Consider the following 18,472-nt stretch of genomic DNA (forward strand, 5'->3'; position numbering starts at 1 on the left):
AGAGACTAAAGTGGAGCCTAGGGTTCAGACATGGGGTAGCTATTAATTGCAATGGCAAGAGTGGGGGGTTAGCGTTGTGGTGGAAGGAGTCGGTCGAGGTGACGGTGAGGCCTTGGTGCCAATACTATGTTGACGTACAGATTGTGGCTGACGGGGTCACCTTTAGATTCACTGGAATCTACGGGGAACCATGTGTGGAGAGAAGGACGAAGACGTGGGAGGTACTTCGCTACCTACGTTCACAAGATAACCTCCCGTGGATTTGCGCGGGGGATTTTAATGAAGCGCTTCTCCAAAAAGAGCAAATTGGTGGTAATCCGAGGAGCTTGAGCCAAATGGCAACTTTTGCGGAATGCTTGTCTGACTGCGGGCTTGCTGATCTTGGTTTCTCGGGCTACCCCTTTACTTGGGACAATAAGAGGGACGGCCTTGACAACATACAAGTGCGTTTGGACAGGGCTACTTGCAATGCTGAGTTTTCTCAGCTCTACCCAGCGGTTGAAGTTCTTCATGTTATGACGGAGGAGTCTGACCACCAGGCGCTGGTGGTTAAGGTGCAGACGGCACTGGCTGCGGGGCACCAAGGAGGCCAACGGCCTTTCATGTATGAAGAAGCATGGACCAGGCATGAAGGATACGAAGCAATGATTGCTAGTGCATGGGCCGAAGCGCAAGCAGCCAATCAGGCGAGTGGTGCACTTGGGGCGGCATGCAGTCGCTTCAGGCTCACGTCAAGAGCTATGCAGGTTTGGAGCCGCCAAGTGTTCGGATCTATCAAAAAACAAATAGGCCACTTGAAGGTTCAGTTGGTTGATGCCAAGGAACGTGCTGCTCGGACGGGGTATGGACAAGAAATCAAAGATATTGAGGATCAATTACATGAGTTATATGAGAGGGAGGAGGTATATTACAAGCAGAGATCCCGAGTGGACTGTCTTACCTATGGAGACCAAAACACTAAGTATTTTCAGAATCGTGCGTCTCACCGCAAGAGGAAAAACACGGTTAAGGCTCTCAAAAGAGAAGATGGATCAAGATGTACTGATGACGAGGGAATGAGGGCGATGGCTGCGTAGTTCTATGCGCAACTCTTTGCATCCAAGGGTTCGCGTGAGGGTGCCAGGGTTTTGCAGCATATTGAAAGTGCGGTCGCAGCGGAGATGAATGGTAAGCTGGATGCTCCTTTTACTGACAGGGAAATTGAGGTAGCCCTATTCCAGATGGGCCCTACTAAGGCTCCGGGGCCAGATGGGCTTCCGGCCATATTCTATCAGAAGCATTGGGAGCTTGTTAAAGAAGATGTGTGCAATGCGATACGTGAGTTTCTTGCTAAACCGGCGGCTCCGACAGGTTTTAATGACACTGTTATCGTCATGATACCGAAAGTAAGCTCTCCGGAGCTTCTCTCGCAGTTCCGACCTATTAGTCTCTGTAATGTTCTCTACAAAATCGCCGCGAAAGCACTGGCTAACCGCCTCAAGGTGGTACTGCCTTTTATGATCTCCGAAGAACAGAGCGCTTTTGTTCCTGGAAGGCTAATAACCGATACTGTTTTGGTGGCATATGAGTGTGTACATGCAATAAGGAAGAGGAAGAGGAGGAAACCTTTGTGTGCGGTGAAGCTCGATATGATGAAAGCCTACGATAGGGTGGAATGGGATTTCCTTGAACAAATCTTGCTGAAGTTTGGCTTCTCCAGTCACTGGACGGAGATGGTCATGAGATGTGTCAAATCAGCTACTTTCTATGTGAAGCTGAATGGGGGTTTCTCTATCAGGTTTATACCCTCGCGTGGGCTTAGGCAGGGAGACCCCCACTCACCATATCTCTTCCTCTTCTGTGTAGAGGGTTTTTCTGCGATGTTGAAGAATGCACAGCAGGAAAATCGGCTCAAGGGAGTATCTTTTGGGTCACAGGGGCCTACGGTTACCCATCTCTTGTTCGCCGACGATAGTGTGGTTTTCCTGGAGGGGTGCCGGGAAAATTTTGAGGTTCTCCGCGACATATTGCATGATTACGAGGTGGCTTCGGGTCAGAAAGTTAATCTTCAAAAATCAGCAATATTTTTTAGCAAGGGCTGCTCCGATGAAGTGAAGGCAGAGGTGCAACAGGTCAGCGGCATTGCAATGGAAGCCCTAGGAGAAAGGTATCTTGGGCTCCCCACAGTTGTAGGGAAATCGAAGGACGGTACTTTCAAGTATGTAGAAGAAAGTGCGAGAGGGAAAGTGTCCGGTTGGAAAGGACAAGGGCTGTCCAAGACGGCTAGAGAGGTGCTTGTAAAGTCGGGACTCCAGTCTACCCCAGCTTTTACCATGAGCTGTTTTCAACTCACAAAGAAAATGTGCGGGAATTTGTCATCTATCTCCTCGAACTTCTGGTGGGGTGAAGCGAATGGTCAAAAAAGGGTACACTGGATTGCATGGGAGAAAATTTGCAAGAGGAAGCATGAGGGTGGGCTAGGGTTATGGGATCCGGCGGCTTTCAACCAAGCCATGCTTGCAAGACAAGCTTGGAGAATACTCCAGGTTCCGGACTCGTTATGTGCTCAAGTGTTAAAGGCTCGATATTTCATTGAGGGGTCCATTCTAAATGCAACATGCCCGGAGGGGGGCTCTTTCACCTTCGGAAGTATTGTTCACGGAAGGGACCTTTTGCTCGATGGTCTTATTGTTGGAAATATGCCCTAGAGGCAATAATAAATTGGTTATTATTATATTTCCTTGTACATGATAATCGTTTATTATCCATGCTAGAATTGTATTGATAGGAAACTCAGATACATGTGTGGATACATAGACAACACCATGTCCCTAGTAAGCCTCTAGTTGACTAGCTCGTTGATCAATAGATGGTTACGGTTTCCTGACCATGGACATTGGATGTCGTTGATAACGGGATCACATCATTAGGAGAATGATGTGATGGACAAGACCCAATCCTAAGCCTAGCACAAGATCGTGTAGTTCGTTTGCTAAGAGCTTTTCTAATGTCAAGTATCATTTCCTTACACCATGAGATTGTGCAACTCCCGGATACCGTAGGAATGCTTTGGGTGTACCAAACGTCACAACGTAACTGGGTGGCTATAAAGGTGCACTACAGGTATCTCCGAAAGTGTCTGTTGGGTTGGCACGAATCAAGACTAGGATTTGTCACTCCGTGTAAACGGAGAGGTATCTCTGGGCCCACTCGGTAGGACATCATCATAATGTGCACAATGTGACCAAGGAGTTGATCACGGGATGATGTGTTACGGAACAAGTAAAGAGACTTGCCGGTAACGAGATTGAACAAGGTATCGGGATACCGACGATCGAATCTCGGGCAAGTAACATACCGATTGACAAAGGGAATTGTATACGGGATTGATTGAATCCTCGACATCGTGGTTCATCCGATGAGATCATCGAGGAGCATGTGGGAGCCAACATGGGTATCCAGATCCCGCTGTTGGTTATTGACCGGAGAGTCGTCTCGGTCATGTCTGCGTGTCTCCCGAACCCGTAGGGTCTACACACTTAAGGTTCAGTGACGCTAGGGTTGTAGAAATATTAGTATGCGGTAACCCGAAAGTTGTTCGGAGTCCCGGATGAGATCCCGGAAGTCACGAGGAGTTCCGGAATGGTCCGGAGGTAAAGATTTATATATGGGAAGTCTTGTTTTGGTCGCCGGAAAGGTTTCGTGCATTATCGGTATTGTACCGGCAGTGCCGAAAGGGGTCCGGGGGTCCACCAAGGGGTCCACATGCCCCGGGGGGCCACATGGGCTGTGGGGTGTGCGCCTTGGCCTATATGGGACAAGGGAACCAGCCCCAAGAGGCCCATGCGCCAAGAGATAAGATAAAGGGAGAGTCCTAAAGGGGGAAGGCACCTCCGAGGTGCCTTGGGGAGGATGGACTCCTCCCTAGCCGCACCCTTCCTTGGAGGAAGGGCCAAGGCTGCGCCCCCTCTCCCTTGGCCCTATATATAGTGGGGGGAGGGAGGGTGTCACGACCGGTTTTTCAATAAAATAATTATTGAGAGACCAATCCCTTTTACGGACCAGCGAGGAAGAATTTCTTCTCACTGGTAGACAATATCTTGGTCACAGAAGAAAAATACCAGAGTACTAAATATAATACAAGGTTGAGCAGAGACTGCCCAACAATTTATTACATGCACGCCGCTAAAACAATACGGCGGATAGGGTGGCAACTACTAACTCACGATAATAACGGTGGTGGAAATATCACCGCGAAGCGAGTGATATGATTCCAGAAGACTACAGCTCTTCGAGCGTCGGAGTGAGGCTCGAGGAGACTTATTGCGGGTGGCGGAAGCGTATACAAAGTGACCAATATCCGGGATCGCGCAGGACTGACTGGGACTCCTCTAGGCATCGGACGTGCTATCAAACTCTTCATCCAAGAGATCGCCTTCGTTAACATCTGGCCAAATCAACAAGCCAGGTGAGTACTATGAAAGTACTCGCAAGACAGCTCGGACATAAGATATAACAAATGTAAACATGAAGCACATGAACAAGTTAACCCGTGCGTTCAGACATAGAGATAATAAATACTGGGTGCCAAGCGAGGGTCTGAATGACGCCTCGAGCGGAAACTGCAGAATAGTAATACTGGTGCCAAACGAGTGTCTGAAAGACTCCTCGAGCGGAAAATGCGGAATAATGATACAGGTGCCAAACGAGTGTCTGAAAGACTCCTCGAGCGGAAAATGCGGAATAATAATGCGGGTGCCAAACGAGTGTCTGAAAGACTCCTCGAGCGGAAAATGCGGAATAATAATGCCACAGTCGGGCGTCGGGGCGACACCACATAAAGGGCTTATAACAGAAAATAAATACAGTGCATGCCATAGTCGGACGTCTGAGCGACATCACAAAAAGGGCTTATATTTAAAGTAAGGAACAAGAACACGCCACAGTCGGACGTCTGCACGACGTCACATAAAGGGCTTATATCATAACTCAATAATACAACAGTTCGGGAACATAAATTATCACAAGCATAAGGCAAAAATAAAGTTAGTCCATCCACAGGAATAACAATAAATCTGGATTTACCACCTGAGATTGTTCACCGGGGACAAGTTTTCCACGCGGATAGATATGGATATAATGTTTACACTACTTGATCATGGATACGATGATTTGGAAAGAATTGACTCTGCAGAGTTTGTACTTAACCACAGCCAACGGATTTCAGTAGTCACGGGGACTAGTTCCGTCTACGGTGTTTTGGAAGAAACACGTCTAACCAGTACACACCCAATTCAACCATCCGAAGCCAGGGATCACCCTCGGCAACGTTCAAGAAAAACCTTGAGACGGGGAGGCTACAACCTCGCGTAGCATGGGATCAAATTTCTATACGCGCGCTCTAAGGGGGTGCCCCCCCTCTCGGTCCCAACCGGAAACACCCATGCCCCCTGACCGGATGACTGGCTTTAATCCTGGGCCAAGGTACCATCATCCCGGCCTCTCTGTTTGGTGTGTACACGGAAAGAGGTTACCAACTTACTAAACCGCATCCTGGCAATGAGACATGTGGTAGCACGGAAAGGGGAAAGAACGGTAACGTGGCTCCAACCACGTTAACGTCGGAGGAAGTCGGATGACGCAAGGCTGGTATGCTACAACAGTACCACCTTGCTGCCCTTCATGTCACCACATGATTTGGCCATCTCTCATGAGAGATCATCGCAACTTTGGAACATGCGGGAAAAGAACGATAACGTGACTCCAACCACGTTGACGTCGGAGAAAGTCGGATGACGCAAGGCTGGTATGCTACAACAGTACCACCTTGGTGCCCTTCATGTCACCACATGATTAGGCCACCTCTCATCAGAGGTCATCGCAACTTTGGAACAACCGGGTTGTTGCCTTACAAGCAACGAGGTATTTACCGACACTCATATGCCACGCACAAACTTTCACGCAAACATGCAAAACACCTGTCATATCAAATGTTCAAAACATGCTTGCCTGGTTCGGAGAAGTCGGAGTCTAGCTCGGCGAAGTTCGCGGCTCCGTCACCTCTTCCGGAACCTACGGCAATCACGAAACGGGTACTAACGTGAAAACCAATGGGTGCACAGAAACTTTTCCAAATATTTTTCAAATAAATCCCATAAAAAACTAGACAAATTTTGAAGATTGTCAGAAAAAGAATCACTCAAAAATTCCTTTTTATTAAAAAGTTATAAAGGTTTCTGTCCAGGGACTTATCTGTAATGAAACAGAAAAGTTCCAGGGTTTTAACTGAGAAAACAGAAAACGGTTCGATTGGGAATGCGCAAGCGCAAAGGAGAAAACGTATTTGCCCGAAGGCGTCAACAGAAAACGGTTCGAGGTGGAATAAAACAGAGGCTGACACGCGGGGTCCACATGTCAGGTTTGAAAAGCTCGCCGGCGCCCGAAGACTGCGGTGGACGCCGGCGTCGAACCACGGCGAGTTAGGAGAAACGGAGGGTACCAAGAGCTTCAGCGTCTTCTTCCGCGTCGGTGGGTGGTGGACTCGTCCAACGGGGAGCACCACGTCGACGGCGACACTTTCTCCGGCGGACGGCGGCTCGGGTGAGGATGGGGAACTCCGGTGGAGGGCTGCAAGCTTCAAATTGAAGTGCGGGTCAGAAAGAGGGATGCATGGTGAAGCTACTGGTAAGAGAATGGAGGCGGAGGAGCACACACGGGGGCGAATCGGGCTGGATCCCGTGGCGGGTCCCGGCGGCCGGAGTCGAGGAAGGAGACCTCCTCGGGGCTCTTCCAGTGGCTAGGCGTGCTCTAGGGGGAGTGCAGGGCTGGTGGGTGCTCGAGTTGAAGCTCGGGGCCTCTATTTATAGGCGGATCGACGGGGTGGCCGTGAACGGAGAATCTCCGGCGAGCGATTACGGCGGAGCAGTGGATTGGCAGGGGGTTTGAGCGGCCAGGCAGCATCAGTGGAGGTTACTGGAGTCGTTTTACAGCTAAACGGAGATGGTCTTGGCGTAATGGCGTCGGTCCACGGTGTGGTGACCGCACGGGCTCGACGGCGGCAGAGAGCGCGCTCCGCGCCCTGCGGTTCACGACGAGGGTGGTCAGCGCGTTCGGGGGAGTGGAAGGCCACGCGGCCAGCTCCGGTGGTTTGGGCGGCGCTGGGTGGCGTCGTCGGCGCCGTGTCTCCCGCTGGCGTCCGCAAAGCCGCCGCCGGCGTCGGTCACGGGGCGGCGCACCTTCTGCTGCTCGTCGCCGACGCCCGCAAGGCGCCAGGCGTTCGTGCGGTGCAGGAACAAGGGGGAGGGGACGAGGAGCAAGGCGACGCAGAGGCACTGGCGAGATCGACGTCCTTCTCTGAAGAAAACGACACCAGGCCACTGACTGAATCTCTGAACTTTCTGAACTTGACATGACCATGCACTGCAGGTGTTCGACAGAGAGATTTTGCAATGAGATGAATTTTTCTGGAGCTGTAACTTGGTGAGATGACCACTCAATGCACCCAGAGGCTGCCTGATTTTACTTGGAATTTTTGGAGAAGGTTTTGAATGAATTTCACCAAATTTGACAAATCTGGTCCAAACTTGCTACAAGTGTAGTTTGAAACTTTTGAACTGAAGACCAGTGGATCTTCATGGATCTTGGTTGAGGGTTCAAAGGACTAGGGAGGAGAGTTGGTTTGGGGGCAAAAATCAAAACAGAAAATGGAGTTCCTTTGTAAATCTCCAAGTAGTAGGATAGAAGACAGAAATTTGTTTGAATAAGATTCAAATGGAAATGATCACATGGGGAGGTCCAACTTGCTGGATTTGATGCAGATCATGATCCAAAGGTGAGGGAAGGGTTAGGAGAGAGGATTTGCACTAAGGCCATGGCAAGAAGGAATTGTTGAAAGTGGCAAAGGAGTTTTCCAAAAGCCATAGTGCATTTCCAAAAAGATTTTTAAAAGTTGTTTTCCCCAAAAGAAAAACATTTGGTCTTGAGTCCAAATGAAAAGCAAGAACCTCCAAGACCAAAGACAGATCTTGGGTGAATCCAAATAAAACTTTTGCCATAAAAAAAATATTTGAGAGGGAGAGTTCTCTTAAAGGAAAAATTTAAATCACCCCCCTCAAGTCAAATAAAAATCTTTTGAAAAATCCAAATAAAAACTTGGGTGTCACAACACCTACCCCCTTAGGAAAAATCTCGTCCTCGAGATTTCTGCTGCTCCTCAAATAGATATGGATACTCTGCTCGGAGGAAATCTTCCCTTTCCCATGTGGCTTCATCCTCAGTGTGGTTGCTCCACTGAACCCTGAAAAATCTTGTCGTTTTCTGACGGGTCCTCCGTTCAGACTCTTCTAAAATCTTTACTGGCCTTTCTCTGTAGGTGAGATCTGGTTGCATATCAATGTCCTCATGAGGTACATGTTTCTCCGGGTTACTCACGCATTTCCTCAACTGCGAGACGTGGAATACGTCATGGACGTCTGACAGCTCCTTGGGTAGGTCTAACGCGACAGTAGGTGGTACCGGCGAAGGGGGGGAACATTCGGGAAAGTATTCCCGATGTTTTGCATTTTCGGACGGATGGACCGGAGGGGGAAAGTTGCGAGTTCGATAGGTTAGGGAGGTGTGGTGGACGAACGGACTGCGTATTCGGATTCGTCTCGTCGTTCTGAGAAACTTTCATGTAGAAAACATTTTCATCCGAGTTACGGTTTAAAAGATATGAATTTTCAAAGATTATTTGAATTTCTGGAATTATTTGAATTTTAGCAAAAATGAATTATGACGTCAGCATGTGGTAACGCTGACGTCAGCAGGTCAACAGGTCGGCTGACCAGTCAAACCAGATAGGTGGGTCCTACCTGTCATAGACAGTGGACTAACAGAAGATTAAACTAACTAAAATTAGATTAGTTAACTACTGGACCCCACCTGTCATTGGCTAATCATCTAAACTAATAGTTTTAATTATTAAAATGTTTTAATTACCGGATTAAGCGGTGGGGCCCGCACGTCAGTGGCTGGGGCCTGCCTAGTCAGCAGTTGACTGGGTCAACCCAGTCAACTGGGACCCACGGGGCCCACTGGCAGTGCCACTGGGGTGGCCCCAGGCCAGCCACGTCGGCGGCCGGCGTTCAAACGCCGGCGCACGCTCCGGCGACCACCCGAGACGGCGGCGTTGCGCGGAAACGGCGCACAGGGGGCCATTTGGCCCGCGGTTTCTTCCTACGGGACGGGCGCGACGCGACGCGTCCGTTGGTGGCCGCGAAAAGCACGGGGATGGCCGGAAACGGCTGCTACCTCGACGGCGGCGGGTGGTGTATTCGGGTGTAGCTCGGGGTCGGCGCTACGGGGCTCGACGGAGTGCGTGGATGGGTGCATCTGGCCCGCACAGACGTGCTGAGCACGAAGCCGGGCTTAGCTGAGCTCGACGACGAGCATGGCCACGACGGTGAAGCGCCTGGCGGCGACCGGAGCTCGGCAACGACGGCAGCTATCTACGGAGCGCTAGGGGGCCAACGAGGAGCAGCAGGGGGAGGAGAAGCTCACCGTGCGGCACTCACGTAGGCCCTCGACGGATTAGTAGCTGCAGATCGGCGCCGGGGAAGAAAGGGATCGCCGGCGACCGAAGTTGAAGACGAGCTCGGTGTGCTCGTTGCAGGGGCTCCGGTCTCCAACGGGCTGCACCAGTCGAAGCAGCGGGCGACGGCGGCCCTTGGAGACACCGTGGGGCGGCGAGGTGGGCACGGTGGCCGTGGCTAGGCCGGAGGCATGGCGGCGGTGGCGTTCGGGCGAGGTGGGGGGGAAGGGGATCGGAGAGGGAGGAGAAGTGGATCTGGGAGGGGGGCGTCGAGGGGGGAGTGGGGGCAGGGGGCCAGGGGGTGCAGGGCGTCGCCCTTATCCCTTCGCCGACGGGGATGGCGAGAGGGTTCGGCGGCGACCGGTGAGCGCGGTCACTGGGTCGGGTGAACAGGGAGGAGGGAGGCGACCGGGGGAGGTGGGCTACTGGTTTGGGCCGCCCAGATGACTAAGGCCCAGGGAGGTCAGGGGGGTTCCTTTTCTTCCTCCTTTTGCATTTCTTTTCTTTTTATTTATTTTCTTTTCTATTTTACATCATTTTAAAATATTTAGGCGTTTTCTAAAAATGTGTTTACTTTACCATAATTAACTATGCCTTATTTGGCATCTCCCGAACATTTTTGTTTTAAATTTTGAAAAACTTTTATTGTCGACATTAATTTAAATTTGAATTTTGAAACGGTTTGACCTAACGGTAGATTAGCAACAGCAACTGTGGTGACGTGGCACCATTAGCGTGGGATTACTGTAGCTTGATTATCCGGGCGTTACAAATCTCCTCCACTACAAGAAATCTCATCCCGAGATTTAGGAGGTAGAAGGAAACAGTGCGGGGTATTCTTCGCGCAGACGATCCTCGCGTTCCCAAGTGGTCTCATCTTCAGAATGGTGCGACCACTGGACCTTGAGAAACTTGATCGCCTTCTGACGTGTGCGGCGTTCAGCTTGGTCGAGAATGCGGACCGGATGCTCCTTATAGGAGAGGTCTTGCTGCAACTCGAGCACTTCATGATCCACTGCTCGGATTGGGTCCTTGAAGCAACGGCGAGCTGTGACACATGGAACACATCGTGAACCTGAGAAAGGTTTGGCGGAAGCTCCAGTTGGTATGCCACTTTTCCACGCCTTTCGAGAATAGTGAATGGGCCAATATATCGAGGAGCTAGTTTGCCCTTGATTCCGAAGCAGTGAGCACCCTTCATAGGTGTGACTCGAAGATAAGCCTTTTCGCCAGGTTGATAGACCATGTCTTTATGATGATGGTCATACTGACTCTTCTGACGTGACTGAGCAGTCTTGAGATTCTCGCGAATAATGCGGACTTGTTCTTCGGCATGTTGGATAATATCCGGACCAAAGAGTGGACGTTCCCCAATTTCTGACCAGTTCAGAGGGGTTCGGCACTTTCGTCCATATAACACTTCGAAGGGGGCCATCTTCAGACTAGCTTGATAGCTATTATTATAAGAGAACTTAGCATACGGGAGAGATTCCTCCCATTTCTTGCCGAAGGAAATAACACAAGCTCGAAGCATGTCTTCGAGAACTTGGTTATCACATTCAACTTGCCCTTGCGACTGAGGATGAAATGCAGTACTGAATGACAGATGAGTTTCCATAGCTTCTTGGAAACTTGCCCAGAATCTTGAAGTGAACAAGCTACCACGGTCTGAGCTGATAACCAATGGAATACCGTGGAGTGAAACAATCCTGGACATATAGAGCGTTGCCAACTGACTAGCAGTGATCGTTTCTTTGACCGCCAGAAAATGTGCAACTTTGGAAAGCCGGTCAATGACGACAAGAATAGCATCATTACCTTTCTGTGATTTGGGAAATCCAGTGACGAAGTCCATCTCAACATGGTCCCATTTCCATTCAGGAATAGAGATAGGTTGCAGAGTTCCAGCAGGCCTTTGATGTTCTGCTTTGATACGACGGCAAACGTCACACTCAGCAACATAACGAGCAATGTCTTGCTTCATATTAGACCACCAGAATCTCTGACGGATGTCTTGGTACATCTTTGTACTACCAGGATGGATACATAGAGGCGTATCATGAGCTTCTTTCATAACTTCCTGTGTCATATCCAGGTTTTTCTCTGCACATGGCACCACTAGGCGGCCCTTGAAGTATAGGGTGCCATCTTCAGCAATGGTGAAGAATGAGGGCTTTCCTTCTGCGAGGTAGCGCTTAATCTTGTGGGCTTCAGAGTCATACTTCTGTAGCCTTTTGATGCTATCCACGAGATCTGGTTTAGCAACTAGGGTATTGAGGGAACCCTGGGTAACAATGTGGAGGTTCACCTTGCCAAACTCCTTAGGAGGGGGAGCGAGTGCACCCGGAGGAACAATATGGAGGTTCAGCTTCCTGAATTCTTCAACAAGCGAGGGCTGAACTTTGTGAACCTGGAGGTGGTTGCAGTAAGACTTGCGGCTCAAGGCATCAGCCATTACATTAGCCTTGCCTGGCGTATAGGAAATACCCAAGTCAAAGTCTGCAACAAGCTCCATCCATCTCTGCTGACGGAGGTTCAGATCTGGCTGAGTAAACAGATACTTCAGACTTTGGTGGTCAGTGAAGATCTCGCAACGATTACCAAGAAGGTAATGTCGCCACTGCTTCAGCGCATGAATGACAGTAGCAAGTTCGAGGTCGTGAACTGGGCAGTTCTCTTCGTGAGGGCGCAATTGCCGAGAGGCATAAGCAATCACTTTGCGGTCTTGCATTAGGACACAGCCTAATCCTTGACGGGAAGCGTCGCAGTAAATGACGAAGTCCTTCTTAGTATCAAGAGGAGCTAGAACTGGGGCAGAAGTCAACTTGTCTTTGAGTGCCTGGAAACTTTCCTGACATTTGTCTGTCCATTGGAACTTGACGCCCTTATGCAACAGGTTAGTTAGAGGCCTGGCGATCTTGGAGAAGTTCTCGACGAATCAACTGCAATAGCTGGCGAGACCGAGAAAACTTCTGACTTGCTTAACGTTCTTGGGAGGAGTCCAATCAAGGATAGCCTGGACTCGTTCAGGGTTGACGGCAATACCATCCTTAGAGATGACATGCCCAAGATAGGTTACTTCCGGTAGCCAGAATTCACATTTGGAGAACTTGGCATATAGTTGATGCTCTCGTAGCTTTTCCAGCACAAGTCGAAGATGTTCAGCATGTTCTTCTTCGTTCTTGGAAAATACCAGGATATCATCCAGATAAACCACAACGAACTTGTCGAGGTAATCCATGAATATATAGTTCATCAGACGAGAGAAGGTGGCTGGAGCATTGGTTAAACCGAAAGACATGACGGTGTACTCGTATGAACCATATCGAGTCACGAAGGCGGTCTTTGGGATATCCTCTTCGCGAACACGGATCTGGTGGTAACCCAACCTCAAGTCGAGCTTAGAGAACACTGACGAACCCGCCAGTTGATCATACAGATCATTGATCCGAGGAAGAGGGTATTTATTCTAAATGGTAGCTTGGTTTATAGGATGGTAGTCTTGAACTAACCGGTTTGTCCCATCCTTCTTCTTGACAAAGAGAGAAGGTGCTCCCCAAGGAGAGCAACTTGGGCGAATGAATCCTTTGTGAAGAGATTTGTCGATTTCCTCCTTAAGCTCAAGGAGTTCATGCAGCGGCATTTTGTAGGGTCGCTTGGCTATAGGAGTGGTGCCTGGTTTCAAGTCGATGATGAATTTGACAGCTTTAGCAGGGGGAATCCCTGGAAGTTCTTCAGGAAACACGTCGAGGAATTCACGCACGACGGGAATGTTTTCAATGCCCTCGAGTGGTGCAGCGTTCAATGCATAGAGCCTGGCCTCGGCATTTTGCACCAGATGAGCTTGGTAAGTAACTATCTCATCTGAAGGGTGTAGCAGATGGACGGTCTTAGTGGTGCAAACGATTGAAGCAGTATGCGCTTTTAGCCAATTCAGTCCCAGAATGAGATCAATGCTACAGGACTTCAGTACGATGGGAGAGACAAGAAATTCCAGTCCTTCGATTTCAACGGGGACGTCATTGCAAATCATGGAGGTTCGACATTGGCCCGCAGGGGTGTGTACTAAAAGTGAAGCATTCATGTCTTCGCTTCTAATGCCATGCATGAATGCAAAATCTTCTGACATGAATGAATGTGATGCACCTGTATCAAATAAAACGGATGCTGGTACTGAATTTACGAGGAGTGTACCCATCACAGTAGCAGGCTGGTCTTGAGCTTCGTTGAGATCAACGTGGTTGGCATGAGCAAGACCATAAGACTTAGCATTGTTGTTGCGGGGCTGGTTGTTACCACGGCCCGTTGCTGGAAGGGCCAGTTGATTCTGGTTCTGGTTGCATTCTCTAGCACGGTGCCCTGGTTGACCACACCTGAAGCACAAGCCATTATTGGGAGTGGGAACAGGGGCTTGGGACGGTGGGGCTGGAAGTCTTGACTGCCTAGATGGTGGTGGAGGCAGACGAGGTGCAGCATAGGTCTGCCTTGGGGCAGATGCATTTGGACGGTACATGCTGTTCGGGATCCATATCTTACGCTTCTGTGAGGGCGAGCCCGAAGACGAGCCCGTGTCACGGTTGCGCCTGTGAGAGCTCTGGTATTCCTTAGACCAGTTTCGACATTGATGGCCTTGTTCACCAAGGTGGCGAAATCAGCAAAGTCATGCACTAGAAGTGCGAGCTTGATGTCAGCTTGAAGGCCATCACGGAACTTCTCCTGTCTGCGTGCATCAGTTGCAATGTCCTCCTCAGCATAGCGAGACAAGTCCAGAAACTCCCGCTGATAAGCTTCAACAGTTTTGTTGCCTTGGGTGAGGTTGCGGAACTCACGCTTCTTCCGGTCCATGACTCCTTGAGGAATGAAGCGGGCACGGAAAGCAGCTTGGAAGTCTGGCCAGGTGATGATTGTTCCAGCTGGCAGAGTACGCCTGTGGCTGTCCCACCATTGAGCTGCGGGTCCCTTCAGAAAGAAGGAAGCAAAGTTGACATAGCTGGCAGGGGCTACATCGGCAGACTCCATCTCATAGGTGATGTCACGGAGCCAGTCATCAGCATCCAGAGGCTGAGTTGAGCTGCGGTACACAGTTGGATTGAGGCGCATGAAATCCTGCAGAGTTACTGGGGTTGGTTGCTGGTCCATATTGGGGCGAGGAAACTGAGCCATCATATTTTCCATGAATTGGCGGTTCAGTTCGAACTGTTGGATCATACCAGCCATGTACTCAGGTGGTGGTGGGGCATTGCCACCACTACCACGACCACCTGGTCTAACCATCCTGCTAATATATAACAGGGGTTCAGCATTGAGAAATTTGCAAGGACAAGGATCATTCATGATGAAACATGCATAATGAAAGGAGCACGATAGCTACTACATAGTAGTCGGCATAACTTACAAAAGGGGTCATGCATAGAGTTCAGTACACAGAGTTCAGTACATAGACTACAACATCATAGGCGGCACACAGGCTCGCGGCGAATGCATCTAACACTACAAGCAAGCCTATATCAGTCCCAAGAGGTACTGTGGAGGTAATCGTAGCCCGACAGCTGGTAGTGAGGCAATTCTCTCAATTCCTCGGCAATCGCGCCAAAAACTCGAGTTCCTTTTGGATTGCCTTTTTGATCAATTATAACCGCAGCATTGTCATCATAGCGGATTATTATACCGTCTTCGCATTTGAACTATCTATGCTTCATTCTTCTGAAGGTGGGAAAAAAGATGGATAGCCCTCCACGTCAGCAGACTGGGGGCCGCGGATACTCAGGTGTAGAGCCCGACGCTCAGGTGGCAGAAGAGGACCAAGTGCGGGAGAGTAGCCTCCCACCTCTGGCCAACCGACACCGTGGGGCATCACGGTCCTGGCTAGGTAGATCGCAGTACGCGGTAGCTGTCCAGATCGGACAAAGGGGTGCAGCAGCGTCAGAGCACGGTAAAGGTGCTGACGGGTGGTGTACATCTCGTGGCGAAGAGCTCGGTTAGCTCGATCCAGCCCATCAGCATGCAGAACCAGGTTCTGATGGTAGAAGGGCTCTCGGGTGACAGTGGAGTAGGCAGCAGTATAGTATCCCTCCGCACCAACATCAGATGCGATAGCAATGTGCCTGAAAGGGGAGGTGTCCAACTCCCGATACTCTCCACGAAGACGTGTCAGAGCAGCATAGGCAGCATCGTGGACAGCCATATCGATGGTCACACCAACACCATGTGCGGTGTGCAGCACAGTAGTGGAGTCATACTCCCGAGAGTAGAGGTGGACGATGGCACGGTACTGCTCCTGGTTAAAGTCCTGGTACTCCTCGTAGACGGTGTACTCAGGGTGCCAGCGATAACCCAGATAGGTCATCATCTCAGCTAGCACCGCAGGTGATCCCGAGGCACCAATGGCCGTCGTGTGGCGCACGACCTGCCTCGTGGGTTCCATCTGAAAGCAAAGACGTTTCAAAGGAGTCAAATGACAGTGTGTGAATTGTTCAAAATACTATTCTAAGAAACAACTATGGCTTATCCAACTTTGGGGTGAATGCGGTCACGGGATCCTAGTGTTAGAGTTAGTAAATTCGTTTAACCCGAGTAGAAGAGAGTTCAGAGTCCCAGAGTAAAGGTCGAGGAGTAAAAAGATCCTAGTACCACCCAATGGCGACGTGGGCCCGTAAGACACACAGCCATGTTAGTAAAAGTTTTGTAATGTCTAGACTCGACTTCGGCCAAGGAGTGTGGAAAGGGGGATTCCTACAGGCAGTCGGCTCTGATACCAACTTGTGACGCCCCCGATTTGACCGTACACTAATCATGCACGCAAATGTGTACGATCAAGATGAGGGACTCACGGGAAGATATCACAACACAACTCTAAAACATAAATAAGTCATACAAGCATCATAATACAAGCCAGGGGCCTCGAGGGCTCGAATACAAGTGCTCGATCACAGACGAGTCAGCGGAAGCAACAATATCTGAGTACAAACATAAGTTAAACAAGTTTGCCTTAAGAAGGCTAGCACAAACTGGGATACAGATCGAACGAGGCGCAGGCCTCCTGCCTGGGATCCTCCTAACTACTCCTGGTCGTCGTCAGCGGCCTGCACGTAGTAGTAGGCACCTCCAGTGTCGTAGGAGTCGTCGTCGACGGTGGCGTCCGGCTCCTGGGCTCCAGCATCTGGTTGCGGCAACCAGGTAGAAAGGAAAGGGGGAAAAGAGGGAGAAAGGCAACCGTGAGTACTCATCCAAAGTACTCGCAAGCAAGGAGCTACACTACATATGCATGCGTATATGTGTAAAGGGGCATATCAGTGGACTGAACTGCAGAATGCCAGAATAGGAGGGGGATAGCTAATCCTGTCGAAGACTACGCTTCTGGCCATCTCCATCTTGCAGCATGTAGAAGAGAGTAGATTGAAGTCCTCCAAGTAGCATCTCATAGCATAAATCCTACCCGGCGATCCCCTCCCCGTCGCCCTGTTAGAGAGCGATCACCGGGTTGTATCTGGCACTTGGAAGGGTGTATTTTATTCAGTATCCAGTTCTAGTTGTCATAAGGTCAAGGTACAACTCCGGGTCGTCCTTTTACCGAGGGACACGGCTATTCGAATAGTTAAACTTCCCTGCAGGGGTGCACCACATAACCCAACATGCTCGATCCCATTTGGCCGGACACACTTTTCTGGGTCATGCCCGGCCTCGTAAGATCAACGCGTCGCAGCCCCACCTAAGCACAACAGAGAGGTCAACACGCCGGTCTAAACCTATGCGCGCAGGGGTCTGGGCCCATCGCCCTATGCACACCTGCACGTTGCGAGGGCGGCCGGAAGCAGACCTAGCCTAGTGGCGTTCCAGTCCAATCCGGCGCGCGCCGCTCCATCGCTGACGTCAAAAAGAGCTTCGGCTGATACCACGACGCCGGGATACCCATAACTACTCCCGCGTAGATGGCTAGTGCGTATAGACCAAATGGCCAGACTCAGATCAAATACCAAGATCTCGTTAAGCGTGTTAAGTAACCGCGAACGTCGACCATGGCCAGGCCCACCTCTCACCTAGGCGGTCTCAACCTGCCCTGTCACTCCGCCACAAAGATCCACTTGCGGGTACTCCTACGAGCCGACCCGACTTTATTCACCACATGTGTCATGTATATAGTATATAAGTATATACCCGTGATCACCGCCCAGGTGATCACGGCCCGATAGTATAGCACAGCAGACGGACAAGAATGTAGGGCCACTGATGGAAAACTAGCATCCTATACTAAGCATGTAGGATTGCAGGTAAAGGTAACAATAGTAGTAGCAAGGATAGGCTATGCATCAGGATAGGATATCGGAAAGCAGTAACATGCTACACTACTCTAATGCAAGCAGTATAGAGAAGAATAGGCGATATCTGGTGATCAAGGGGGGGGGGGGGCTTGCCTGGTTGCTCTGGCAAGTAGGAGGGGTCGTCAACTCCGTAGTCGAACTAGGCAGCAGCAGTGTCGGTCTCGTAGTCTACCGGAGAGAACAGGGGGAAGAAACAGTAAATACAATGCAAACATAAACATGACGATGCGTGACATGACAATGAGCATTGCGAGGTGTGCCCTAACGCGACAGTAGGTGGTACCAGCGAAGGGGGGGAACATTCGGGAAAGTATTCCCGATGTTTTGCGTTTTCGGACGGATGGACCGGAGGGGGAAAGTTGCGAGTTCGATAGGTTAGGGAGGTGTGGTGGACGAACGGACTGCGTATTCGGATTCGTCTCGTCGTTCTGAGAAACTTTCATGTAGAAAACATTTTCATCCGAGTTACGGTTTAAAAGATATGAATTTTCAAAGATTATTTGAATTTCTGGAATTATTTGAATTTTAGCAAAAATGAATTATGACATCAGCATGAGGTAACGCTGACGTCAGCAGGTCAACAGGTCGGCTGACCAGTCAAACC

At 50.1% G+C, this 18,472-nt stretch overlaps 1 protein-coding gene across 1 annotated transcript in view; it reads left to right on the forward strand.

The window, feature by feature from the left end:
• Positions 1-335: 335 nt before the first annotated feature.
• LOC141027788 (uncharacterized) overlaps positions 336-18,472 on the forward strand; it is a 37,223-nt gene continuing 19,086 nt past the window's right edge. The window contains exons 1-2 of the mRNA XM_073505202.1: positions 336-902; positions 1,104-2,187. Of these exons, the coding sequence (XP_073361303.1) occupies positions 336-902; positions 1,104-2,187 (1,651 nt within the window). The remainder of the gene's footprint in view (positions 903-1,103; positions 2,188-18,472) is intronic.

The sequence above is a fragment of the Aegilops tauschii genome, chromosome 1 (genome assembly GCF_002575655.3).
Source record: "Aegilops tauschii subsp. strangulata cultivar AL8/78 chromosome 1, Aet v6.0, whole genome shotgun sequence".
Classification (NCBI taxonomy): Eukaryota; Viridiplantae; Streptophyta; class Magnoliopsida; order Poales; family Poaceae; genus Aegilops; species Aegilops tauschii.